The 27,410-nt window shown below is 43.7% G+C and overlaps 9 protein-coding genes across 9 annotated transcripts; 3 read left to right on the forward strand and 6 right to left on the reverse strand.

Annotated features, from left to right (window-relative positions):
- Positions 1-325: 325 nt before the first annotated feature.
- On the forward strand, positions 326-6,146 carry IL334_003819 (uncharacterized protein; the record flags this gene model as incomplete). Its single annotated transcript, XM_062935545.1, has 14 exons — positions 326-1,202; positions 1,285-1,758; positions 1,826-1,912; positions 1,980-2,151; positions 2,238-2,367; positions 2,426-2,537; positions 2,606-3,376; positions 3,498-3,604; positions 3,699-3,818; positions 3,889-3,942; positions 4,033-4,332; positions 4,397-4,487; positions 4,555-4,654; positions 4,742-6,146. The coding sequence occupies 14 exons, from the start codon at positions 326-328 to the stop codon at positions 6,144-6,146; spliced, it is 4,800 nt and encodes a 1,599-aa protein (XP_062791596.1).
- Positions 6,147-6,562: 416 nt separating this feature from the next.
- IL334_003820 (uncharacterized protein) lies at positions 6,563-8,184 on the forward strand (the record flags this gene model as incomplete). Its single annotated transcript, XM_062935546.1, has 9 exons — positions 6,563-6,592; positions 6,652-6,677; positions 6,822-7,041; positions 7,127-7,264; positions 7,380-7,479; positions 7,586-7,658; positions 7,735-7,880; positions 7,980-8,053; positions 8,128-8,184. 9 exons carry the CDS (start codon positions 6,563-6,565, stop codon positions 8,182-8,184), a joined length of 864 nt encoding a protein of 287 aa, XP_062791597.1.
- A 620-nt stretch (positions 8,185-8,804) lies between these two features.
- Positions 8,805-9,614, reverse strand: IL334_003821 (uncharacterized protein; the record flags this gene model as incomplete). The annotated part of the gene is made up of 1 exon (XM_062935547.1): positions 8,805-9,614. The coding sequence occupies one exon, from the start codon at positions 9,612-9,614 to the stop codon at positions 8,805-8,807; it is 810 nt and encodes a 269-aa protein (XP_062791598.1).
- Positions 9,615-10,196: 582 nt separating this feature from the next.
- Positions 10,197-11,261, reverse strand: IL334_003822 (uncharacterized protein; the record flags this gene model as incomplete). Its single annotated transcript, XM_062935548.1, has 1 exon — positions 10,197-11,261. One exon carries the CDS (start codon positions 11,259-11,261, stop codon positions 10,197-10,199), a length of 1,065 nt encoding a protein of 354 aa, XP_062791599.1.
- Positions 11,262-12,227: 966 nt separating this feature from the next.
- On the reverse strand, positions 12,228-13,344 carry IL334_003823 (ATP synthase F1, epsilon subunit; the record flags this gene model as incomplete). The annotated part of the gene is made up of 4 exons (XM_062935549.1): positions 12,228-12,353; positions 12,472-12,560; positions 12,839-12,995; positions 13,213-13,344. 4 exons carry the CDS (start codon positions 13,342-13,344, stop codon positions 12,228-12,230), a joined length of 504 nt encoding a protein of 167 aa, XP_062791600.1.
- Positions 13,345-13,800: 456 nt separating this feature from the next.
- Positions 13,801-17,063, forward strand: IL334_003824 (uncharacterized protein; the record flags this gene model as incomplete). The annotated part of the gene is made up of 6 exons (XM_062935550.1): positions 13,801-14,241; positions 14,320-14,803; positions 14,861-16,020; positions 16,077-16,595; positions 16,665-16,949; positions 17,025-17,063. The coding sequence occupies 6 exons, from the start codon at positions 13,801-13,803 to the stop codon at positions 17,061-17,063; spliced, it is 2,928 nt and encodes a 975-aa protein (XP_062791601.1).
- Positions 17,064-17,364: 301 nt separating this feature from the next.
- On the reverse strand, positions 17,365-19,194 carry IL334_003825 (uncharacterized protein; the record flags this gene model as incomplete). The annotated part of the gene is made up of 1 exon (XM_062935551.1): positions 17,365-19,194. The coding sequence occupies one exon, from the start codon at positions 19,192-19,194 to the stop codon at positions 17,365-17,367; it is 1,830 nt and encodes a 609-aa protein (XP_062791602.1).
- Positions 19,195-19,855: 661 nt separating this feature from the next.
- Positions 19,856-22,137, reverse strand: IL334_003826 (uncharacterized protein; the record flags this gene model as incomplete). The annotated part of the gene is made up of 5 exons (XM_062935552.1): positions 19,856-20,024; positions 20,138-20,283; positions 20,360-21,418; positions 21,511-21,938; positions 22,053-22,137. The coding sequence occupies 5 exons, from the start codon at positions 22,135-22,137 to the stop codon at positions 19,856-19,858; spliced, it is 1,887 nt and encodes a 628-aa protein (XP_062791603.1).
- An 805-nt stretch (positions 22,138-22,942) lies between these two features.
- IL334_003827 (uncharacterized protein) lies at positions 22,943-27,128 on the reverse strand (the record flags this gene model as incomplete). The annotated part of the gene is made up of 8 exons (XM_062935553.1): positions 22,943-23,305; positions 23,371-23,757; positions 23,826-24,090; positions 24,163-24,503; positions 24,559-25,731; positions 25,794-25,872; positions 25,941-26,069; positions 26,143-27,128. 8 exons carry the CDS (start codon positions 27,126-27,128, stop codon positions 22,943-22,945), a joined length of 3,723 nt encoding a protein of 1,240 aa, XP_062791604.1.
- Between the last annotated feature and the right edge of the window lie 282 nt (positions 27,129-27,410).

A 27,410-nucleotide genomic window follows, 5' to 3' on the forward strand; every position in this document is an offset into this window, starting at 1 on the left:
TTGCGAATTGACAGGATATGGTGGAGGGGAATTAAGCTCAGATATCAGGCTCATAGTTTGCCCATTCTCCCATTATCAGGCTCATCACGTATATTACTGGATTTCACGATTTCCCATTTTGACATGTCCACCTGCAACTTGCAAATGAATTATTATATATGTGAGATGCAACATCCTATATAAATAAGAGTGCAATATATATCCCTACCCCGACTTCCATTTCTTTCTACATACATCCTTCCATAAAGGCTCAAGTACATATCTTACTTGGGGCTCGAACGCAGTACCGGTCAGACCATTGGTGCATTCACCTGAATGGCCAATCATGTCCACCGAGGATCTGTCTTCCCAGTCGGAAATTCAGGTCGATGAAGCCATAGTCCAACTCGACTCTGAGGCGATTCCAGCACCTGTCGCAGACACTCCTCCTCCTAATACCGGGGAGAACACTTCAGAAACAATAAATGATACAACCAAATTTTCTCAATCCGGAAATGCGCCGTCAAACACAAATCTCCCTTCCTCATCCACTGTGGAACCCAATACCCAACTTGATAATGTAGAAGAGGAGGCAGACCATCAAGCAGATCTTGAATTAGCTCCTCTCCCTACTGAATTTGATCCTGACGCTCCTCCTCCAACTACCGATATCATATCCGACAAAAACGCATCAAACCCGTTTGGGGTGGAAGACGATTTAGCTTCTATAAGTGATGGCGACGGTAATGGAAATGGAGATGTTGAAGGTGAAGGTGAAGGCGATCAAGAAGACGAGAATCATCCGGTAGAAGACGAAGAAGATGAAAGTAAAATGATGGAATATATCGCTTCTCTTCAACAGTTCGGTGGAGCAGAAGTAGAAGTCTACGAAGAAGAACAACAAGAACCACAAACAATAGAACAACGACTGGGAGAAGAAGAAGAAGAAGAGGAAGAGGAAGAGGAAGAGGAAGAGGAAGAGGAAGAGGAAGTAGAGCAAATTGAAATTAGAGACAAATATACAAATAAGGATAAAGATAAAGAATCAAATCAACCAAAAGATATTGAAATTTCATCTCAAAATTCAATTCCACCTCACACGGATGAACAAGATCAAGAGAAGGATCGAGTTCAACAAGAAGCGAAAAAGAAAGAGACGGAAAAGCAAAAGGAAGATGTAGAGGAGACCACACAGGGGACAAAGGATATCGACATGCCTTCAAGTGAGTCCAATCTTCCCCCTTTCAATAGACATTGAGTTCCGAACGATCTTTTTTTCAAGTGCTGACGCGATAATGTTTATAGGAGCATCATCGCCCTTGACGCCAGTTTCTGACATACCCGAATTACCTGATACATTATCATTCTCACCTACCGCTCCAACAGAACCATTACCTGAACCTTCTATCGAACCCAAATCGAACAAAAGAATCGATATTCCGGAACCGACTGAAGATATACCCCACGCGGAATCATCTTCAGCTGCGATGCGTCGTTCATCATCTCCTTCTTCTTCTTCACCCAAAACAATCACCAAAGAGACTAGTAAGATGCCAATTCTGAACGTGAAAGTCGGGACCAAACGTACACGCCCGAACGAATCGTCAAAGATCAAAGGAAAATACAAGGAGTACGAAGAAGATGATTTAGATGATCTGGATAGTCCTTCTGATAGAGATGAGTTGAGACAAATTGATAGTGACGAAGTCGGAGCAGAGAGAAACAAAAGCAAAAGACCAAAGAAGAAATCAAAGAATGTCAATGGTAAATCTACAAAAGGTAAGCTTAGATACCTTTACATAAGTTCAAGTGTTCGATTTAGCTGATGAATATATCCCACCAGCAGTTGCAGCATCGAAGAATCGCTCAGAGGATAGTCCGAGTAGTTCAGGTCTGAAAGTTACTGATAAATTACCTGGGAAGATCACGCCTCGTAAGTTTAGCTATATACGATACAGTCATAAGTGGGAATACTTATCAATGACTTGCCACATATATAGGTCCGAAAGCGTTCACAGATATTACGATAAAGAAGCTGTTACACGGAAAAAATACAGAACTTCAATTGTCTCAATGTCAAAAACCAAGATACGCAAAATGGGGTAAATGTACACAATGTATTGCCAAATTAGGTGGAGATAGTTGTAGATTCCGAGATTATAGGACTTTCCCGTGAGTTCTAATTCACCTCACTTGTCTCACCTGAATGTATCGCTTTCGCTTTGATCGAATCAGCTGATGACTTCTGCTAAACGTAGGATCGATCCTGAAAGTACGGAGATAACTGGTCAAGGCTGGTTCGAATCTACGGAATGGAAAGAGGATCTCACACCTTTACCAATGAAATTTAATAAGAAATTTCAGGAAGAACATATAATCAAAACGGAGGTGAGCTGTACTTCTACCGTTCCCACAAGACTTGTATAGATCGCTGACATACCGACAGAGGACGGTTGCTCCGATGTTGTTACCGCTGATTACGAGTGAAGTACGACATGTCGTTAGCAAGAAGGCTATTAAGAGAGGAATGGATGCAACGAAGCATCGATCGGTGTGCGGTGAGTAGAACGAGATAGGCATCCAGATAAGAGCTAAAGTATTCCGTGCACTCGTCCTGCTTCCACAGATTTCTGCTCATCAACCATATTTGGCGGATGGTTCTTCTGCAAACGATGCGGACGAGACTATTGTCTGATATGCGAACGGTATTTCCCTGATTCACTGGAAACTATAGCACAATCGCCTTGGCCAATGCCTGATGCAGCTCGACCAAGATTATTAAGATGTATCCATCCTCCTGGCGTCAATAAACCTAAAGGACCGGCATTTCATGCTCGAACTGATTTACAACCTGTCTCAAGATTCGGTGATGAAGAATTGAGGGAACATTGGTTAAAACTCTCAGAATATGTTTTAGATTCAGATGAAAACGCGGAACAAAGATTGAAATATATGGGATTGAATTTAGGGGAAAACAAAGATAGAGACCAAGATATACATAAAAACGAGAATGGAACTGGAAATGGAAATGGGGAAGAAGATGAGGAGTTGAATCAAATATTACAAAATGATACTTTTTCAAATCTGTTGAATCCACCACCTATCGATCCCTCATTAACGGAAGATGGGATAAACCAGAACCAAGAAACAGAGTCTAAATTCTCATATACGAAAACGACAAAACCTGTTGCGGAAGTAGAGACGATACCTGATCCAGCTGAATTGAACGAACAATCAAGAGAATTCATGTGTATCAATAACGATCTACTGACAAATGAAATTTTCGATTACATGTGGTCAAAAGGTGAACCTATCGTAGTTGATAATCTATTGAAACGGTTGAAATTAGGTTGGAAACCTGATGATTTTATTGAGAAATTTGGGGAAGAAGAATGTTGTGAGTTTTTGTTCTTCTGAATTAATAATCACAGATACAAGTCGAATAGGATCAGTGAATCCTCATCCAGAAAATCGAGAAGAGAATGAAGCTAATCTAAATGATTTGGTGTACTACACAGATGTCGTCAACTGTCAAACGAATGTACCTTGTCCAACAACTGTTGGATCGTTCTTCGAGAAGTTCAAAGATACTGAAAATAGAAGTAAAGATATCCTCAAATTGAAGGTTAGTTCAGATTACTTCAGCTTACGAGAAGGGGTTCAAGCAATTGCAAGGTGCAAGGTGACTTTGAAGCTGAAACTGTAATTTCGCTTCTTAGGACTGGCCAGCAACCGATGATTTCAAAAATACACATCCTGAATTATACAATGATTTCTGTGATGCTCTGCCTGTTCCTGATTACACCAGACGTGAAGGTGTATTGAATCTCTACGCTCATGTGAGTACTTTTGCGCTTCATGTTGGGAGCATAAGTCATTAGGGAGGCTGACGGCGCTGGTATTTGATAGTTCCCACCTGGACCTACTAGACCTGATATAGGACCTAAAATGTACAATGCTTTTGTGAGTATTCGTTCATTCGCTCATGATACCGGCGTAATATCTTCTCCTCCATAACTGATCTCACGACTTGACTTGATTCGCGATGTACAGGAGGCAAAAGAAACCAAAGGGGGATTCGGTTCAACGAGATTACATATGGACGTAGCGGATGCCGTCAATTTACTACTCTACGCTTCGAAAAGACCGAACGATCAACCCGGGTGTGCAGTATGGGATCTATTCAGAGCTGAAGATGCTGATTCAATAAGAGATTTCCTGAGAGATAAATATGGGAAATCTCATATTTTCACGGATCCAATCCATTCACAATTATTTTATCTGAACTCAGAATTGAGAAAAGAATTACATGAGAAAAAAGGTGTTAAAGGTTGGAGAGTATATCAATACCCCGTGAGTATTCTCGCTTGAAGGGTTTTGACACAGAAGTATTACATACTAACACTTTTATCTATAGGGCCAAGCAGTATTCATACCTGCAGGATGTGCACATCAGGTTTGTAATTTAGCCGATTGTATAAAGATCGCTTTAGATTTCGTCAGTCCTCGTGAGTCAGCTACTAGAGGCTCGTCCCCTTCGAAAGTGCAATAGCTGATACTCAATGATGGTCTCAGACAATGTGAGGCGATGTCAACAGCTCACTCAGGATTTCCGTAAAGAGAATTTCGCAAAAGCTTGGAAAGATGACGTTCTACAGTTGTACAATGTTTTGTGGTAAGTGATACTTCTTCGTTTCCATATGATCCAAAACATCTTCGCGTATTCAAACACGATATACAGTAGCTTATCACTATGATGTAGGTACGCTTGGCTATCATGCCTTGAAACCCGTCAACGACGAGTTCGTGAATCAGAGGAACAAGCCATAGCTCAAAAGGCTCGAGAAGCACATTTGGCTTCCCTGAGACGAGGTCGACACGATTCATATAGTTTCATGAATGACCATCCTAGAATCGGCAGTCCTCTGCCCACGTCAAACCAATCTTGGGGAGGAGCATGGAACGTTTCAAGCGTAAGGGATGAACCTCATTTCAGTAGTCGATCACCAAGTATGGACAGAGATAGATCAAGAGGTGGTTCTCCTACTCTAGCTCGAGCGATTTCCGAAGATCAACCTTCGAACAGACAGGACGACAAGAATGGTGGAGACAAAGGGGAAGACACCAACGAAGGCGGTGACAAGGACAAGGACAAGGAAAAGGAAAAGGAGAACAAGGATGGTGAAAAGGAAGAAGATAACGAAACTAAGAAAGCCAAGAAAAGGCTTGCAGAATTACTCTTATCGATAACAATCAAACGTGAACCACCTTCATCATCTGAAACGTTCTTGGCATCAAGTATATTATGGGCTGGAAGAAAGGGTGTTTCATTACCTTCCACATCTTCTTCGAACTCAAAATCCACTAGCAAAATGGTGACAGTGTCGAATGATGATACCAAACCATCTAATGTATCATCTAAACAAATTGGTCTGTCTGCAAAAGCTAGAGAAGCAGCAAGGAAAGAGAAAGAACGATTAGAAAGAAAAGCTAAGAACCCTCCTAGGGAATTGAGAACAAGCACTTTAATCAAATTGGGCGCTAAGAAATTAGATGATATACTTCAATTGGCAAGAACTGATATGGGAGTTGATCAAACTGGTGGATTAGGTGGATTTAACGGGATTGTTGCAGTAGGTAACAATGGAGATGTAGAAGAGATTTGGCCAAATCCAAATCCTGCTCCAACTCCTACACCTGAAATGATCAGTCAAATCAATGAAATTCAACAGTCACATCAAGATGAAATCCTCAATGGTGATGGTATGGATGACGATCTGAATAGTCCAATGACTGTTGATCTTCATTTGGATCCAGAATATAACGTGGAAATGCGTGATTCGTTAAGGTCATTACACGGTGTCTACGAGGATCGAGAAGAAGATGGGGACAGGGTGAATGATGAGATCGACATGAATGTGACTGAGAGTGTGGATATGGAGCCGGCTATCGATATGGATTCAGATATGAATATGGGTATGGGTATGGGTATGGGTATGGGTATGGGTATGGGTATGGGTATGGGTATGAACTTGAATCTGAATCTGGAGGATGAAACGGAAGAAGACAGAAGAGAAAGAGAAGAATTAGCTGCTACTTTAAGATTGGTGGGTGAGATTGAAATGGATGATGAGGAGGAAGATGGAGTAGGGATGTTTGAAATGTAGTTATATGTCTTGTACTTCCTTGTCATTGTCACTGTAGAACTGTTGTATAACACACACCCTTCCGTCCTCTTGTGCAACGAGTCATGCATGTCGTCTCTGCATCGAATGACTGTTGATTGTTGGACTGTTGAATGTTCCAGAAGATAAGGCCCCCACGCCTATCTCCCAAACGAATGGGATGATGATCTCAGGGGTTGGTTTATAGATAAGGAAAATAGCACCAAGAGTACTCGTAGTATCCGCTCGGTTTTCTCGCTTAAAACCCAACCACACTGATATAAACGAGTCATCGTCTATCTATCATTCTTCTTTGTTGTTCCTTTTCTTCTATACTTCATCCATCATCAAAGTCACCATCATCGTCAACGTCTCCAGCATTGATCCCATACACAACACAATAAATCAAACCAAACAATATGGCAGCCAGACTCAGACTCGAGAACAAAGTAAGTCTGATTGCTTTTCACGATGAGGATCTGTGCTGATATCGATGAACTGGTGATAGGTTTGTATCATCACCGGAGCAGGATCGTGAGTCGAGTCATTCGAACGCAGCATCATCCAGGCGAACGAGAATGAGGTCCTTATTGGAGCTTTCCTGGCGCCACCTGTATATCATATTCCTCAAAGCCGAAGCTGAAGCTGATTGTTCTGATGTGATGTGACGATCGATAGTGGTATCGGATTAGAAACAGCACTTCAGTTCGCATCTGAAGGCGCAAGATTACTTATATCGGATATAAACCCAACTTCTGTGGAAGAAGCTGCAATCAAAATCAACAAGAAATTCCCAACTGCCAAGACCATTTCTACCAAATGTGACGTTTCAAAAGAACAGGATATAAAACAGATGGTAGATAAAGCTGTTGAAGAGTTTGGTAGATTGGATGTTATAGTGAGTTATCAGTAAATCATTACCTCTGTTCGTCAATCTAAACCAAACGAAATGAAACGAAGGGCAACTAATCATGATCAAACAGTTCAACAACGCAGGTATCATGCACCCAGCAGATGACGATGCCATAAACACAGATGAGAAAGTTTGGGATATCACTCATAATATTAACGTGAAAGGTGTATGGTATGGATGTAAATACGCTATCTTAGCTATGAGAAATGTGAGCCCATCATACTATCTCCTCATTCACGTTAATCGTATATAATCCTCCGTATCTTCCCCTTAGGTTGGTCACCTACGGAGGGACAGCGCTGACAAGACCTTGCTATCAACAGAACAAACCTGAACCAGAAAAAGGACTTGGCGTAGGAGGTTCAATCATTAATGTAGCTTCTTTCGTGGCTAAATTAGGTGCTGCTACACCACAAATTGCCTGTAAGCAACATTTTTTCTCACGAATGGCATGTAATCTTCTTTCCCCTTTCCATTTCTGCTCTTCGATCTTGGCGGTGACTGACGTTGGTCACGTTGATACACACAGATACCGCATCTAAGGGTGCCGTTCTCGCTATGACCCGTGAACTCGCCATGGTCCATGCTCGAGAAGGTATCAGGTAAGTAATATATCTACTTTTCTTGCGCTATTCGGTCGAATATTCAAAAAGCTGATTCTTTCTCACTTTTACATAGAATCAACTCACTTTGTCCTGGTCCAATCAAAACTCCCCTTCTCATGGACTTCCTCAAAACACCTGAGAAACTGAACAGACGAATGATCCACAACCCAATGGGAAGATTTGGTGAAGCTGTCGAACAAGCCAAGGCCGTTGTCTTCTGTGAGTTACCGACATAACATGGACATCTTTCATCGTCCGGGACGGACTCTCTATACATCTGAATGGTGCAATACGCTAATATGACATCCTGACTTATAGTGGCTTCCGACGACTCCTCTTATATTAACGGTACGGACTTCTTAGTCGATGGTGGACTTCACGCTTGTTACGTCGTAAGTCATATATCTTTTGATGATGTGCGACAAGGTGTAGCAGCAAAGTCACGTAGCTGATTTTATTATGACAGACCCCTGAAGGAGAACAAATCGCCCCTGCGCCCACTGGACTCGCTTCAACCATTTAAGAACGTTTTCCCATCACTCAATAAGAACAAGGCACATCATGATAGAACAAGGCCGAACGTAGTATTGTCATATAGAAGCATGTATATAAATACCAAGTATTCAGCAAGGTAGTCTTTGAGCAAAATCTACCGCAAACAGAAAAGTGCCTCAGACACCGGCCCTCGGTGATAATGATGATACTGTAGGAACAAGCTTCGAAGGATCGATATAACGCATCACACTACTGCTGACGCGGCACAATGGATTCAATAACAAAGGATACTGTTTTGGCTTCCCATTGGGAAAAACTAGACTCATGTTTTCTCAAGGCTTCTCCAGCTTGACACTGTACTCAAGTACTGCCTTGTGTCATAGAGGGCTTAACCAATGTCTTCATTGGCCTTGTCCATACAGCTTCTCGAAAATTCCAGAATCCCGATTCATGGTTACAGTACTGACCGCCTACTACATCCTGCTGACAAGCACGACTTGCGGCATCAAAGAAGGATATACAAACACCGACTAGATACTCATACTTGTTCAATTGCGCATCATCCTCCTCACGAACCATATTTCAGTCATACAGCCACCTTCAGCCGACCCCAAGGCAAGCATTCGACTCCCTTCTGAACGGCGCGTTCTAGCCTGAAAAAGATTCTTCGTGGAACATCCTGGCCTCTTCAATCATGCTCGTGTCGTCATCGTCTGGATTGCTGACAATGACAACGCCAACCCTTCTGCTGGGAGGATGCGTTTCTTTCTGGTCTGCATATGCTAATAATATTGCTTGTCCATTATTGGTACCAGTCTGATCTGCTACCCATCGAGAGGTGAAAAGATAAACTCTAGAGATTAAATTTGTGGCATCCGGATAAAACCTCATTTGAGCTTCGGTGATTCTTCCATTTTGTGTAGTAGGTAGACAACTTTTCAGATTTCTTTCATGGTTACAATGCCACCCAAGTTGTTGGTCAATTTTGACCATACGACCTTTACGAGTGTCTCCTTTACTGGGGTAATCCGCCTTGGCCCATCCGATACATTGTTCAGCTTCGCATCTCGGATGGAGTTGATGATATCTTTCTGTTCCGTTATAAGTGAAAGACCTTGATCTATCCCACATCGTGGACTTGATACCATAGTCACTTGTCACTGGGATCTCCTTGCTCATCTCCACTTCACTGACTATACACGAAGTGTCACACTGTTTAATAGAGTCCAAAGATTGTGCTGACGACGTATTGGGGGTGGTACCGACGCCTAGTTCTTTCGCTATCATGTAAACTAGTGACTCGTCCCTATCATCTTTAGGCGCTGTGGATCGGTGATGCCATCGTCGCCTGATCGAACGATTTGTACTACCGTTCATGGTGGAAGTCGCGATACCCCCGGATGAGGCAGTCGAGGGCTGGTGAGTATCCACAGATACATTTGCAGTTGGGATAGACATTGTGTGCAAGGATGCTGTAAGTTATTCCAAAGACTAAGTTAAAATTCGAAAAGTCTGGAACTATGTGGGACATACCATTGCCTTCGAAGTCTCAATTACTTTATAGTCCTGGGTCGAAGAATAGACTCGCAGTATCACGCTGGACCAACTCTCAGAATACTGACGACGCTGTTGTCTGATCTTCTGGTATATAATGGAGAAGGGTATGACGATAATCAGCTTCAAAGGATCGACAATCTTACATCATCAAATCGCTCACCACGGCAGAATAGGGAGTTATGTACGAACAATAACGTAGCTTGTCTCAACGAGAAAGACTCTCGTCTCGCTTTCCATTCACAGAGGCTAGGCCCACATTAGCATGGCTTCTCTATTGATAGCATCGTGTTCACAACAAGTTTCACAAAAACCAAGTTCGTCATTCGCCACCATTCGTACAGCTCCCTGATTCTCTTCAATTGTCAACATATTTCATAAATTGCATGAAAGTATCGTACAAATACTTGGTCTCAATCTTCCTTTCAGACGTAGGGTTCATGTACTAGAATCTAAGAGATAATTACATTGTCCGCATTGATACGATCAAAGTCCATCCTTAATATCATTCTGACTGTCCCGTTTAGTCCACTTGACTATTCTCTCCGTTAAGTTCCTATGCCAGCCTGGCTTGTTGCTTGTGTTACGATTCTCACCCTCTTCCTCAACATTACCTTCAATTGTACTTAGCCATCCGCTAATCCTGCCAAAGGTTTCGTCAATCGTCCCTGGATCATCGTCAACGCTGGCATGATTGAGACCCACATCAACCATACCCCAACCGTCGGGCCGAGAGGGTGCCGTGCGCGCGACCTTCTTCTTTGGCGACCATACGGGTGTAAAGTTCCATCTACTTTCTGGTTCGATTTCTCCTCTTTCTTTGTATCGGCGAATCATGTCGGGTCTGATAAAATGTGTATATGTAGTGAGATTGACATCTGTAGGTAAAAGATGCGATATGTCATGGTCCTGAGTGTTGACGTTGCTAGATGTTGCAGATACCTTGATAATGTCCTCAACGTCGTCAGATCGGTTGCATCTGAAACGTCTATTAACACCCCAACCTCTACTTTGACCGTTGCCTTCTATGAAACTAGGTTGTTGGGTGAGGGAGATCATCTCGTCGTTTGGCCAACCTATACACTTTGAATCGTCACATTCAATTCTTGAAAAGAGGTTACTTCCTAACGCGTGAAACCTTCTGATACTTCTGTCCCATACGAATATCCTCAATCTGTCAACAGTATCATCAGCAGTCACAGCTCCGACTACACCTCCGGTCACTCCAGTTGAAACATCTTGCTGAAGTTGATTTTGAATCAAACTCTCATCGGTAATTGCTTCTGTGTGAGATTCAACAGTAGTTTTGGATATCACATATTCAGTTACGATATATGATGGCTCAACACCTCTGAAGCTGGAAGAAGTACATTTTGGGTGTTCATCCCGAATACCAATCAGTCTAACGACTCCATCCAGAATATCTTCCTTACATTTTAGATCCTGCTTAGATTCCGTTGAATCCATATAGAGCACCTTAGCCCTATCTCCATAGAATCCTTTGATACTGTCGACGTATGAACGATTGACTGGGCTGGCAATTTCCGGCATCTTGAAGAAAGAATAAAGTACGGTGATCTGATTGAAGCAAGGTCAAGGGAAATGAATTGTCAAACTGCACGTGGAATGGTATCTGTATTGAATGCAGCAATGATGATGATGATGATGATGATGATGATGATGATGATGATGATGATGATGATGATGTTGATGTTGATGATGATGATGATGTTGATGTGTATACTTATACCAAGATGATGTTGATGTGTATACTTATACCAAATCAAAATGGTACGTGAATTTATACCTAAATGTAAAAGTACAACATCAGTACCAAAATCATCAGATAATAAATGTTCCACTGGACAGATACTTTCGAAGTCAAGTTCTTCGAATATCCATTCGTGACCTCACCATCCTTTCTGTATTTTTTTACCAATTCGAAGGCCTAGTTCTTGCTTTGAAAGATGAAGATTTGAAAACGAGTACGATCGTCACAGAATAGTACAAAGGTCATTCGTAAGATCAAAGGGTTGTACAGATGACGATATTCTTGACATAAGAGATTCTTCACCTTCACCCTCTTTTCATTCATTCTATACCAGCACAGTAAAAACCTAGCATCTCTCGCGTCAGTGTCGATAGGTGAGATGATGTCAATCCCATACGATAACAGCGGAACATGTTTTGTAAAAATTGAAATACTAGTGATGAACAATGTCACATAACATGAAAGGATACGCTTGCTGAAAACATGTATCGTAGCATGTCATGTTGCTTCCCTCCTAATGCACCACTTGGAGCGTTAATCGTGTTGTATGTAATCGCTTGCATCGATAATCACATCGATAATTTAGGAATCAGTCGATTATCTCGAATCACGTAAGCATCTCAATCTCAGTATAGCTTTCGAGGACATCGTTACACTCATGCAAGATCGCTCGTTCCGTTTCAAGTTGTTCATTTTCCACCCTTGTCCATAAATCTACACAGTGCATCCTAAATATATGCCTAGATTTACTTGTTGAGGGCAGCTTGAAGACCTTCAAATACTTCAACTTCGATTCTAGCTTCGGCTTTTTCGGATTCAGGAGCGGAAGATGAGAGGACTCGGTTAGCGTCAGCGAGAGCTGATCGGATGTTCTATTGATGAACAGTCAAAATACGTTAGTATGACCCAATAGACGTGAAGTTTCCGGACTAAGGAAGGTCTGATGGGTACAAATGACCCTTTTGTTACGATTCGACGTATATGACTCACCTCTGGGGAGAATTTGTCGAGTTGGTAAGCTTCAACAGCGTTGATGGTAAGGGTGTTGTTTCCGTGAACAGTAGCGAAACCGGAGGAAACTATGAAATACAGATACCGGTATATTAGCATTCCTCCTATTACAACGACAGCTTGTTTCTTTGCAAGGACAATCTTCCATTATGACATTGTCTAAGCCCGATTTCTTCAGAAAGTATGCCATCTAACATCTCCATCAATCCACTCGCGATGCCGTTTCCAATCCTCCTCCAAGAATCTTGACCTTCGTCTCAACTGCAAATCCTCGGCCGATACATCCTCTCCAAATTTCCTTGCCTTAATTTGCTCCTCCATCGATCGATCAGAATTCCGGACTCACCAAACCATTTCTTTCCAGCTTGTCCATTCTCCTCAATGACCTCGACGACACCAGCTCGGAGTGCTTCAACTGAGGGTACGTGGTTGGCGAGGATACCCATGTCACCGGTAGCAGCGGGTAAGTTTACTTGGATGACACCAGCAGAAGAGTAAAGGGACTGTTGGAATAGTCAACAAAGTTGACAAAGAAGAGGTTGTGATTAAAACGTGGTGCGTTGATTGTGATGATAGGGTGATTGTGTTGCAAAGTTGTTCAATTCGAGATAAGATAGAATGATATATAGGAGGTTTACATGCATCACATTAGCAAGTTTACTCCAAATGCTTTCTACACAAATCCTTGAAATAGTATTTGCAGGAAATATATGCACTCACTTGATGGGGTAATACCAAGCTCAATTGTAATTTTCCATCAGCAGCTTCAGCGTAACCTCTTCGGGCCATTCGAACGGCCGAAGCTTGTCGAGGGAGAGCTCGAAGGGAAGGAGCGAGTCGAGAAGCGAACATTTTTGGATGGATTTTTCTGCGAAGATTGTCAGAGACACTCTTCCGGGTTCGACAGAGAGGAATCTAAGCTTACAGGAAGTGGTTGAGCAGGAGAGGAGAACTGCTTGTTGTCTTGCTTTTCGTTGTTGTAAATGTCACTGAGTGCTCTAGACAGCGATGAGAAAGACGAAGTGAGGTGCAAAAGACCATTGAACCTGTACCAGGTCATCCGAATTACCGCGGAATTAAGCCAATGTGGCACCTTAGACACATCCACAAAGGGGGATACTAGAATAAGGTATTGTTGCTTTTGTCGTTTGTCGGCGGTGACCTCCACTATGCCGGCTTCCAACTTTTTAGAGATCATTTTATTTTGTGAATTTTGTTACTTTCTGAAATAATTAGCTGGCTATACACGATTTGATCACTTGTCAATCTTGCTTTCTGATTAAACAACACTCAGGACAACCCTCAATCATGGCTCGAGGATCAAATCCGTTCTCAGCTTCGACCTCATCTGGAACAAAATCGAAGCCTAAATCCACAGCGAAGGCTAAACGAAGGCTTGATCCATCGAACGCTTACACCTACCTACCTTCCCTTCCAAAGCATCATCGAACCTCAACCGCTCAATTGTCTCTATCCAAGGATGAACGAGAACTTGCTGGTCCATCTAGAAGGAGAGGCGACGACTCTGATGACGAAGATGAGGATATGCAAGCTAGAATCAAGAAAGTAGCAATGATGATAGCTGATGATAACCCTCAAGCTGTAGAGAGTGATGAGTCAGATATCGATTCAGACGAAGCTTTCGGCTCAGATGGAAGTGACGAGGAGAGATGGGGTGATGTTTTTAGGCAGCTGGATAAAGGTAAAGGGAAGAAAGGGAAATCAAAGGCTCAAGAAGTAGTCAGAAAGGTGAGTTGGCATTACCTCATCAATTCAGCTTGCACTATTGAGTGGAAGAAAGCTGATCTGAATGGGGTCGTATACTAGCCTGCGAAGCCTCTCACAGTCAACTTGGATGAAAGTGAAGATGAAAAAGTATCTGAATCCAAGGCGAAAGGCAAGAAGGCCGCCAAAGCACCTTCGCCAATCAGCGAAGAAGAAGGTGATGACATGGAGGAGATAAGCGGTGAAGACGAAGACCTTGATGTCGATAGTGAGGAGGACATCTCATTGAACGGTGAGGAAGACCAGGACGCAGACGAGGATGAGGACAATTCAGATGAAGAAGAAGAGGATGAAGACGAAGACGAAGATGGCGATCTTGACTTCCTGAGTGACTTGTCAGATGACGAAGAAGATCCTGAAGATTTGGATGGTCTCGATGCCTTTGTCGATTCACTCGCTGCTACCGACAAAAAAAGAAAGGCGGGCGAAGAGAAAGTGACCGGTGAAGCGGCCAAGAAACGACGGGTTTTGCCTGTCATCTCTGGACCAGGATTGAAAGAGAATGGCGATCTTGCGTTGAAGAACAGTAGGTTTGCTATCTTTTTTTCCATGTATATATTGGTAGCTGACTTGTCTTTCACAGACCAAAAGCTTGATCTCTCATCTTTGATATCATCCCATCCTTCACTTTCTGGTGCATCAGCGCTTCTCCCTTCAAAATCCGATAAGAAGACATCAACGTCTATACTAAAACAAGGATTAGTTTCCGCACCTCTACCCACCGTAGCACAAGATCGTCTGGATCGAGAAGCAGCTTATGAGAAGACCAGAGAAGAAGGTCAGAAATGGGCTGGAGTGATGAAGCGTGTCAAAGAGGCTGAACACTTGTCGTTCCCTCTCCAAGGTGATCGACGTGGTGGCGTGAAATCCGGTAACGAGGTCCTAGCCGGATTCAAACCCGAAAACAAGCTTGAATCTGCTGTTACTGCGTTGCTCAACAAAGCCAATTTGACGGAAGACAATCTGACAAAACGGGAGGATTTAGCATTGGAAGCTCAAGAGATGAGTTTGGAGGAGATCAAGGAGAGAAGGGATGCCTTGCGATATCAAAGAGAATTGATGTTTAGAGCGGAATCCAAAGCCAAGCGTGTGGCTAAAATCAAGAGTAAAACGTTCCGGAAGCTCGCTCGTAAGAGAGCTGCTAAGGAAAATCCAGGATTGGACTTGGAACAATTGGAAAAATTAGACCCCGAAGCCGCTGCTGAGGAGAGGGAGAAACTCGAGTTCTTAAGAGCAAGAGAAAGAGCTACTTTACGACATGGAGCTAAATCAGGTAGATGGGCAAGGGATACTGGAGGTGATGGAGCAGAAATAGAAGATCGAAGAAGGGCAAAAGAGGAAATGCTAAACATGAAAGAAAAACTTCAAAGGAAAATCCTGGGTCAAGCGGATGGATCCGATTCAGAATCCGATTCTGACGAAGAGGAAGGTGATGATGAAACCGCTATCAAAACTAGGGCATTCGACCAATTAGCATCTTTAGACGCTCAAAATGCTGCCAATGAAGAGCTTAACGGTAAAGCTGGGAAAGGACTCATGCAAATGGCGTTTATGAAGAAAGCTCAAGATAGAGAAATGAAGAAAGTTGCACAAGAAGAATCAGATCTGAGAAAAGAAATTGAGATGTTTGGCGACGAAAGAGAAAGTGATGTTGATATAGATTCGGATGAAGAAGACCGACCCAGCATGATGAGGGTTGGCGGTAATGAGGGTAGAATGGTATTCTCCGGACCTGAACCAAGTGTGAGTAGTGACCATTCCTTGCGAATCAAACCGGGATACTGATCCTTCGGAAACAGTCATCAACCCCTCAAGATGATGACATCAGTGAACCCACTCGAATATCTCGACCATCAGCACTGTCTAAACCTCGTGAAGCCACTCCACCTTCCGATGAACCATTCGCCGACCATAATCCATGGCTAACAAACACAACTTCAGCTGGACCATCGAGGAAACGTAATACTCTGGTCGGATCAGTCAATGCTAAAGCAGAAGAGAAGGTGACTAGAGCTATGAAGAAAGCCGTGAAAGGTAAAGAAGCAGAACTAGACGATGAAAAAGTGGAAATCACTATCGAGGGAAAACCTTCCGCTACCAAATTGAACAACGGTAATGATAAGAACGAGGAAGACAGCGATAGTGAAAACGAGGAACTCATGCCTATAGCTGGAAAAGGTGTCAAAGCATTCAAACAGCGCGATTTGGTCGCCGAGGCTTTCGCAGGGGATAATGTCGTCGAGGAATTTACAAGAGAGAAAGAAAGGCAAGTTGAGATGGACGCTCCCAAAGTCGAGGATACTTCATTACCTGGTTGGGTAAGTGATCCTATCATCTTAAATCAATGTCTTCTTGCTAAACTAAAACGTTTGATTTATTGCCGTCAGGGAGCATGGGGAGGTAAAGGCTCACGCAAGAACAAACGAGTAAATCCTAAGTTCTTAGTCAAAACAGCAGGTATCGAACCTACTCAAAGAAAGGATTTCTCGAGATCAAACGTTATCATAACAGAAAAGAAGGACAAGAAAGCTTCAGCATTCTTGTTACAAGATTTGCCTTATCCATACACGTCGAAAGAACAATATGAAAAGAGTTTCGCTACTCCTGTGGGAAGTGAATGGAACTCAAGAAGTGGTTTCCAGAAAGGTACTGTACCGAGAGTGGTCAAAAAGGTGAGTCACTTAAATCCCGAAACGGGATTACAATAACAAAGAGAAGGGCAATGCTGATCCCTCGTTAATTCGCAGCCGGGTGCAATTATCGAACCTATCAGAAGAATGTTCTGATCTTGACGGAGGAGCAGGCGACTTCTTGGTTCAATCAAATCTCTGGGAGGACAATTCACATACTGACATGTGCAGAGATGATTTCTGTCGCAGCGCGACGCGTATATACTTGGCTTCGAAAGTGATTCTTAATCGCTGGATAACATGCATATTAACGATACCTCGTTATAAACAGTGAAAGGGGGATTCACAGGGAGGATTTTTCCCATATCTCATTTCAATTCTAATGATGATATTGAAAAGAAAGGCAAGATTGTCGATTTGCTGGAATGTAATCTCCTAACTGAAAAGCGTATGATATCTATTTAACCCTATCTTGGAGATGGGAGGAGCGTTCTTTACCTTCAGGCTCAAACTCTTCTCGGATTCTTTCTACCCAATCAGACACCTTCCGATCTCTCAAGGGAATATACGGGTGATGAGGAACTTCAGACCAAAGAACATCTGTATTGTGAGCAACTGCAGACTGGAGTGGAGGTCGGCTCTCCGTCGGTAAGTTGTAGTCAAGCCACAGCCTATCTTTATCATTCGGATGATGTCGATACAAGGCGACAGCTGAGCTAACAGTATCCGATTTCTTGAGATGACTTAAATTTTCTGATCGTAAGATCTCACTTAGATCTTTCGCACTCATCTGAAGATCCGCAGCATTGGTTATTCTTTCGCAACGATACTCGTCACCTTCATCGTATTTGGTTTCAGAACTATTGCCTCTGTTTGAACGAATTGCTCCAATAAGCTCTGGAGTCAATTCATGCCAACCTACACATTCAAGGTGTTCACAATCCGGTTTCGTGGTATGTTTGGTTAAGCCAGTCTTTTTATCCCAACTCAAAATTTTCAGAATGCACTCTTCTTGTTGTTCTACTTCTTGTTCACTGTCATTATCACTTTCAGATAAATTCAAAAATTCGAAAATATCAGATCCCTTTGGCTTTGGCTCAGGCTTAGGCTTAGAAGATTGAATGGTCATTCCTTTTACAGCCAAAAACTGAAAATTGTATCCTGGAATGTGATCAGTTGGACTTTCAACAATGTCCTTTCCAAGAGGGATCAATCGTTTTATACCATCAAATAAATCCCAATGATCCTTTTCACGAAGACTGGCAAATCTTGTAACGTATACAAGACCAGTTGAAGTTGTTTTCTTTTCACTCCATGGTCGTAAATTGGATGCGGCCATTTGTTGCTCCAAATAATCAAGAAAATCGTCTGACCGTTTTATGTCTTTTACCACATGTTCAGTGATACATTCAGTGCTACTTTCAACTTGAGATTTATAATTCTCAGACATCTTGGGTTTGTACCCCCAATTCTCAGCTGTTATAGTTGTGAGTTCATCTGTTGGAAAGAGATGACTCTCATTGGTCATGAAATCGTTGATTTGAGTTTTATCCATAAGTAGAAAATCGTCTAAATCGTGATCATTGCAAATCAGATTCTCTTCGCTTCCTTCCTCCATGTACTCATCACAGACCGTGAGAATACCTTTATTGGAATCGTATTGTGATTTGAGATCGTATCCCATACAATGATACCCTGCGCACTTGAAGTTGTTGGTATTGGGATCGTTGTTATCACTGTTGTCAACAGTACCACTTGATGTACGAAACTTATGAAGTCGTTCGCTTGTCTCTGGATCCCAGATCAAGATTCTCGTATGATGCAAAGAATTGACGTCTCTTGAAACTCCTGAAATGATTGACCCATTCTTATTCCCATTCACGTTTATGTCATCCTTCTCATTCTCGTACTCATCTACAATATCGGTTTCAATCTTAGCTTTTACTCTACTATCAGCTTCGATATTCCTTGACAAACTCGAAAATGCTTTAATGAGATACCCTAATGCCAATCCCTGATCACTAAGAACCTTCTCACGATCAGAATCCTTTTTGTCTTTGATCAATTCCTTGATACCCAGTTCGATATTCGCGTGTGTACAATGTGAAGTATGTCCTTCTGAATAAACGTATTCAGGTGTATTCGGATTCTTCTTTTCAGGTCTCTTCCATTCGTTGACAGGATCATCAACAGCATCGGAAGAGGGATCTATAGATTCAATGTAACATGGAATGCTCTCCGCGTCGCCGGTTGTAGTTGTTGTAGTAAAAGCGTTTGTGTCTTCCATTTCAGAGATGAGACGATGCTGATTCGATATGGTGTAGATTATGATTGAGTGGGGGAATACGAATTTGCTTGCTTGACTGAGAAAAATAGGTATATGTCCACATCGTTCTCAGAGTCATCTTTCGCTACCCCTGTTTATACAAGCAAATCGCCTTCCAGTTCAGTTTGGAGCTGTGACAAAGGATTTTGAGAGTTCTTCTTGCTCGAGAAGCTAGTGAAAGGGAATGAGAAGCTGTTCCCTTCCAGAAATGTCACGATACTACTCATTTTTACACAAAGCAAATGACCGAGGGTAGAGTGAGCGAGTCGAGGGGGGGTAGACGTATATAGCGTCATTCAGTAGCAACGAATTTGAAATCACCATTGGTCATCCCTTAAATACAATCCCTTCTTCTACATAACAGCATCTTTTATCTACCAGCGGCCTCCTTTCTATTTTCTTCGCTTATCTAAACTGCCTGAAATATCGACAAAGACGTCTTGTGGCCAGAAAGATTCGGATGCCTACTGTAGGCTCGTCGAGCATTTCCGCCACTACTGTCACCGTCACACTCTTGACAGTAGGCTACAAAGATAGGTCTGCTATCATATTGTTGTACGTATAACATATATGATGCATTCAATCATGTCTCGTTGAAGTCTAATATCTATTCACAGCAAAGCTAACTCTTGTATATCACGCACACTTCTCCTGCTACGATCAAACAACCCACTAACATCGTTATCATCATAGGTAACAAGTTCCATTTCATGAATTCTCTTAAAGTGATTACAATGCCTTTTTGAGATAAGATGGAACGCCATAATAATCCAGCCAATGAAGCGGAAAATCTAAATAAAGGTATGTGTGTTCATTAGTGTATTTCAATTACATCCCATTCGATGACGTATTAAGCAGGCCGCCATTCAAATGAAGGACATGTAAATAGGGTATTTTCACTCACACAAACGAGTATGCGCCGAAGTTACTTCCTACGGCCAAGGTGAAGACCGCGCCATATAACGATCTGTCAGACACTGTTCTAGTAGTAGCCCAATATTGTAATACTCTGGCAAGCAGAATTGTAGCTCCTATATTCGTGCCGAAAATCTGCCGGAAAGTCATTAATTGGCATAAAACACCACACTGTTCGAACATTGATTAATCCCTCGAAGGGTGTACTCACATTACATCCTATGACACTTAATACACCCATTAACCAAACGCTCCCAGCAACACCTGCGACTTCTTCCCATGCGCCCCACCAATTTCCAAATACTCTTATCCATCCGGTATGTTGAAGACCTTCTACCAGTATGAAAAATGAGAATGAGAATGGTAGTAACGCGATAGGTAATCGACAGATGATAGACCAAACAGTTGGGAAACGGGAAGTGAGAGAAAATAGCGGTCCAACAGGTTTGACGTGATTTCTCTTTCCGGGAGCAAGCGTGGTTTGTTGGAAGCTGGTAGGAGGATGCTCATCAGATTCGGGTCTAGCAGGTATAGCAAGCTGAGAGTGGCCAATGAATGACCGTCTTTCAGGAAATTTCTCGTCGTGCTTCTTATTCTCTTTTATTTGCAATGATACCGAATCCTTATGGTTCACCCAATCTCGAATGATATCTCTAATCAACACTATTATAGCCGCAGGAAGAGTGACCGTCCAAACTCCTTCTGTACCTTCCAGTAATTTCACTGCGCTGAGGGCCACTAATGCAATTACCGTTATGATGAATATCGTTGCACCTATTATCGCTCCTGAAGGATCTAATAAGGCGTCTTTCGGATTGATGGTTGGTGGATGTATCGTTTTTGGTATTAAACCTTTTTGCCTGAAAACAACCCATCTTAAGATCGGGTATAAGACGATCACACTGGCTATGGTTGGTAATGCTAACCAAGCCGAATAACTCAAGAAACTAATTCCAAAAGCAGAGGTTAAGACCAAGTTGGTTATGTTTGATGAGACCAGTAAAGCCGAAACGAGATTGGCAACTTGGAAATGAGTGAAAATAAATGATGTTGATGGGTTGATTGATGCGTGATCTGTGAAATACGCTAGGAAAGGTGTTCCAGATAATATTAACGGATCGTTACCGAAAAATAATCCGATCAAAGCGAACAACAAATAGAATGAATTGTAGAGTGTTATTCCACCTCCATGTGAAGTCGATTTGGACGCTACTAGAAAAGCAAGGTAACGTAAAAGTCCAGTCGTGTCGAGTGATATGGAGATGTATGCCTGTTGCGAATAATGGACGATGGTTCAGCGAGTTGATAGACACAGATGACAAGTTCAGTAAGTCAGATGAAGGACCAGGATGTCCAACTCACAAAACAAATGAACAAAGTCAAAACATCATAAGGTTTTACACCTCCACTACCTATTATACCCCTTTTGACGACTGGTCCAGGTATACAAGTTGATGCTAGTAATATCAAAACTCCAATGACAGGTGCTGTTCTGAGATCGACTGGGAAATATAATCTTTTGAATCGATATTTGGAACGTAATGAGAAAGTATCATTTTCACCTGTATTTGTTACTGGAGCGGGACAGATATTGTCTTCAGGTATTCTCGTGTCATTTTCTGAATTTCTCGCTAGGGGCGAGGGTGTCGGTGCGGGTGATGACGAGTCTGACGAAATCACCCCTTCTCTCTTGGAAGGCAGTTCACTTGATGTTCTCTTGAGAAGATTATCGAAAGACCTTGAGAGGATCAATGGTAATGGTATACTGAAGGGCCAGATCACCAAAGCGTCTGAATCGAGGAGTAGATCAATCAAAATCAGTTTCATATTCTTGACAGTAACAGATAGGTAGATTAATGTGATCGAACGGGATATGTCTTTCAAACGTCTTATCACCAACTCACTAACAACGAAGAAAATGATCAGAGTGACTATGGATCTAGCATCTATCGAACGATCCGAGCCATCTGTCAAGGGTGTGACAGCCATTTCACTTCAATCGACTACTTGACTACTATATGACGGACATGAGGGGGTAGACTTGAAACGAAGTGTAATTTATATATCCCATATTGAAGTATCAGATGTATCGTGTTCGTCAGTCGAGCTTTCCCACTTCTACTTGTTCAAATCAAAGGAGGAGAATAGGAGATGATGCCAATTTTCCTTCAATATATGCGACATCGCATCGCATCTAATAAAAATAGAGATGCGCACGTGCCCACCACCCCCCACCCCCCACTTCGATCAAACATTAATTGATATGCGGCAATTGCTTGATACAGGCACAAAAATCAAATGATCGAGAATGTGCCTGGTATTCGATGCTACCACTGCGAAAGATGGTGGATGAGATGAGCATCTTCATGCATATAGCCAAGTCATCCCTTCCTTCCCAGGTTTGAGTCTATACCCTCCAGCATCCTCTCACGCACGACAAATATGGGTTTTGAAACCCACGAAAGAACAAGATGACACACTAAAAGACAATATGATTCCAATAGGTACGGATAAGAAAATTGATATATAGAGAGAACACTGGTATCGTCCAAGAAAACAGACCAAAAAGGGAGAAAACAAAACAGTGTGGTGATATAAAGTAACTATAATAGCCAGATAGATATGCCAGGAAGAGATTCAACGGAAAAAAGATGTATGGATCGTTAGGGTATGCTATGTAGTTCGAAAATATATATGACGAGCTGAAAGACCCCAAGGATAGAAGATAGAAGACACACAAAGACAACCGACAATACTTATAGGAACAAAAGGATAAACAAAAATAAGTAAATAATTATACAACGCCGACTTCACCATTTTCACCATCTTCTTCTAACCCCGCAAGATACATCCCGAAATCGAAATTCTCACCGAATGCCGCTAAAGCATCGAATTCGCCTCCTTCCAATCCACCTAGAACGCCCATACTGTTATTTCCCATCAAACCGAAATCCATTGGCAAGGAAAGATCATTACTTGAACTACTGAAATTCATCGATCCATTAGCTGTAGCGGGTGTAGTGGTTGACGCTGATGGCGGCGAAGGCGTTAGACCATGTGTCGAGGTGGTAGCCGCGGCGGTGTCGGTGATATGTATTATGGCATTACTGGGTGATGGGTTGAGTGAGAGTGATTTAGGTGTAGCAACAGTATCTCGCTGAACAGATCCCCATTTGATGAATCAGTATTTTTAACCTAAGAAGCCAGCAGCAAGTCACTCACCAGCAGCTCCTCTTTCATGGATTTGGGCGTCTGAACAGTCTTCCCTGACGCTCCAGGTTTGGGCGTAGATGATCTCTGAGTCGTCATTGCTGGGCTCTGAGGGGGTAGCATTGCCCCTGAAGCGGTTGTAGTACCTTTACTCTGATTCCTTTCTCTGTTCATCTGATTTTGAGGCGGGTTTCTAGGTGAAGCTTGCACCTGTTGAGATCCCAGAGTTTGAGCAGGCGATGTGCCATCAATGGATTGTCCCGACATGATAGGTGTATGTGGTTGGAATCCAGGTGGTAAAGAACCATTGGCTAATTGACGCATTGCCTGGGCCTGATCTTGATGCATTTTCTTCTCATATGCCATCCTTGCTTCCTGCTGTTGACGCATCGCCTGGAGCTAAAATCAAGCGAAACGATCAATGATCATGCTTCCACACGACAATCGATTTATACGAATGGACTCACCTGAGCTTCGTTACCTGCCATCATACCGCCAAATGCCTGTTGTTGAGGAGTACCAGCAGAATTCTGGGGTGTCATGCCTTGACTGTAGCCAGAGGGAGTCGGAGCATTTTGACTGCCTGGGAATGGGCTAGGAGCGGCCGAGCCAGAGTTTCTTCGCATCCTTTTTCGATCGGGAGGTGAAGCGCCTCGTGGAGCGGGGTTAGATGTGTGAGAATCGGTTTCTTGCATCGGTATCCCCTCAAACCCTTGGGGAGCTCCGTTAGGCCTAGAAGATCATATCAGCTAATGTTGTGCGCTCTATGCGGTCTATGCAGACGCGGAAATCACAAGGACTTACCTCTGGGTAGCACCGCTTATTGCCCTTTCATGAGGCCCTGTTCCCTGACCTTGATGAGGCCCAACTTGCCCTCCCTGTGCCTGAGCCTGAGCCTGAGCCTGAGCCTGAGCCTGAGCTTGCATCATCTGCTGCTGCTGAGCCATGTACTGTTGCTGCTGTTGCTGCTGATGTTGCTGCTGCTGCTGCTGCTGCTGCTGCTGCAAATGAGCTGGGGTCTGGGGTTGACCAGGCTGTCCGGGTTGTCCGGGTTGTCCAGGCTGAGCACCCTGTACGTTCAGGCCCATCATTGCCCTGCGTTGATTCTCGGCGATTGTCTGTTTATACTTCAGAATCAGGCGTTGCTAGTAGACGAACATACTCATCAGACAAGCTTCCAATCCATATCAATCCACTTACCTTTTCAGGTTCATCCATTTCTTGAGGATTTTTTCCACCTAAACCGACTTGATGCGCACTTTGACTCATAATGTGAGTGTTGATTGGACCTATACCTAACGTACCCCACATCTGACTTGCGGTAGCTTGTATCTGTTGTTGTTGGCTGAAGAATACTTGATCTCGTTGAGCCTGCTGGTCCCGTTGAGCTTGTTGTTGAGCCATGATCTGTTGTTGTTGATGTTGTTGAGCTGCTTGTTGTTGGGCTTGAGCTGCTTGTATCTCTGCCAGACTATGCTGGGCTCTTTGTTGAGCAGCTTGGACCTGAGCTTGAGTCTGTAACATCTGCTGTTGTTGAGCAGCTGACAGATGATGAGCTTGAGGTGGGCCATTGACAGGACTAGCAACATTTGCCGGTGGTTGAGGATGGGCATATCCTGGAGGAGGTTGACCCGGTCCGGGCGTAGGCTGACCCTGTTGCACCTGTGACATAGCATGATGTTGCTGAGGAGTCAGTGTTCGCATCATGGGGTTAGGTGTTCCCGGTTGTTGCCCATTGATACCGGGTGGAGGTGGTCGCATATTATTTTGATGAGGAGAAGGCATGACACTGGGGTGAGGTTGCTGCATCATGTGAGGTGAAGGAGCCACAGGTGAATGCGATGGTCCCGGAGGAGGATGCGGCGGTTGCAGTCCACTCATTTGTCGAGGTTGTTGACCTTGCTGCGGCTGCGGTGGTGGCTGCTGTTGCTGACCCTGGTACATCGGTTGGCCCGATGGAGGCGGTCTTTGAACAGGCGAAGCAGATGATGGTCCAGGTTGAGCAAATCTCTGAGTAGCTTGCTGTTGCATCATAGCGTGCTGTTGAGCCTGATGTTGTTGAGCTTGGTGTTGTTGGGCTTGCTGCTGCTGGGCTTGTTGCTGTTGTTGCTGTTGTATTTGCTGCTGAGCCATTTGCGCGGCTTGGTGCTGGTTGAGACCGTTGGCTTGGGCAGCGGCTTGAGCTTGTTGTCGCATACTTAGGATTTGCTGAGACGATATGGGTTGACCTTGTTGAGGCCCCCCAGGGTATGGACCAGGAGCACCCGGTTGCGATTGCTGTTGTTGTTGTTGTTGATGCGGTTGCTGTTGCATATATCCACTAGGTCCTATGCCAAGTTGCTGATTACGAATATTTCTCAATCGAGTCATCGACTATTCGTATATGGTCAGTCTTTTGCCATGTAACCCTCCGTCGATGTTGTTGCCACACTCACATCGTTGTATAAGGCTGGATTCATCGCTCCTTGTGCTCCTTTTCCTCCACTGAACACGTCCCAGAACACACACCACCATCTGAGCAAAGAGAACCGATCAGTAAGGTCTGCGAAAAAGTAGACTTGAGGCGTGAGGTCAGGACTCACTCGTGTAGGACTCCATCCCTTACATTTATAGGCACGCCCTGATCTGCCAATCCCGCTTCCGCATTGAACTGAGCAGCTGCTGCTGGGAAATTGTGTTTAACCAGATAGTCGTGAATATACAATTTGAGCCTATAACACCGGTCATGACGTCAAATGTGGGCCCCTCCCATAGCCAAAGAAGATTCAAGGATGTGTCACTCACATGCTTTCGCTGTCCCAGGACCGTTGACCCATCTGACTCTGAATAGCACTTCCCACTCTGGACATCGCGTAAGCATCCGGATGTTCCATGCCTCCATGTTGAGGAGGTTGCAAATGCTGTCCTCCTGCCATTCCATTTATTCCAGGTTGAGCTTGATTAGCTTGTTGAGGTTGGGGGTGAACCAGATGTTGTGGTGGCTGTGGTTGCGGCTGAGGTTGACCTGGCTGTTGCGATGACCCAGGTATGCCTTGATGTGGTTGATATCCTGGATGTTGAGGATGTTGATGTTGGTGTTGAGGTGGCACTCCAGCCTGTTGTTGTTGCTGTTGAGGTGGTGGCGGCGGCGGTCGGACTTTGCCTTGAGGATGAGGAGGCGGCTGTCTTAAGTGACCTGGTATAGGAGACTGAGCCTGTTGAGGCCCAGCCGGTTGAGGTGGTGGATGAGGATAATGTTGAGGATGTATGCCTCCGGGGAAGCCTTGATGTGCCAAGTGAGGAGAAGGGGAAGGATGATGCGGTGAAGGTGGTACTACAGCTCTATTTTGCTGATTCTGTTGTTGCTGTTGTTGGTGCTGTTGAGCTTGTAATGCAGCAGCTTGTTGTGCCTGAGCAAGCTGCTGTTGCTGTTGCTGTTGTTGCTGCTGCTGCTGTTGCTGCTGTTGTTGAGCTGCTCGTTGTTGCTGTTGTTGTAATTGTGCAGCTTGTTGTGATGACATTGCTACACCGTTGCTACCATTTTGAGGAGGTGGTCTAATTGAGTATTGATGAGGGAAAGGTTGACCTGCAGGTGGACCTCCGGCTGCCGCTGCCGCCGCTGCGGCCATTTGCATTTGCATTTGTTGAGCATGAGTGTGAGCGTGAGAAGGTTGACCTGGACCTGGGCCAGGTTGACCAGGTTGACCACCACCCTGCATGTGACCGAACGGAAGCTGTTGTGGGTTTTGACCAGGATGCAGATTAGGAGGAGGTGGATGGGGTAAAGCCATGATGGTTGTGATGGGGTAGTCAGTCTGATTGATGATATAGAGTATAAGGAATGTCAGCTGTTTTGTTTAGTTTTCATCATGACGCGTGATGGATTATAGGATTGATGACGGTACAGATGAAAGTGTATGCAGAGCGATGAGCGTAGGAAAGGTATTAATTGCAATGGAAGGGTGAATTTGTGCGATGTTACGGTGACGGGTGCAAGATTTGGTTAGATTGGCGACTCACAGATCAGACCACGTCCCATCCAATTATTGATATGTCAACAATCAGTCTGATCT

Source organism: Kwoniella shivajii, chromosome 5 (assembly GCF_035658355.1).
Source record: "Kwoniella shivajii chromosome 5, complete sequence".
Classification (NCBI taxonomy): domain Eukaryota; kingdom Fungi; phylum Basidiomycota; class Tremellomycetes; order Tremellales; family Cryptococcaceae; genus Kwoniella; species Kwoniella shivajii.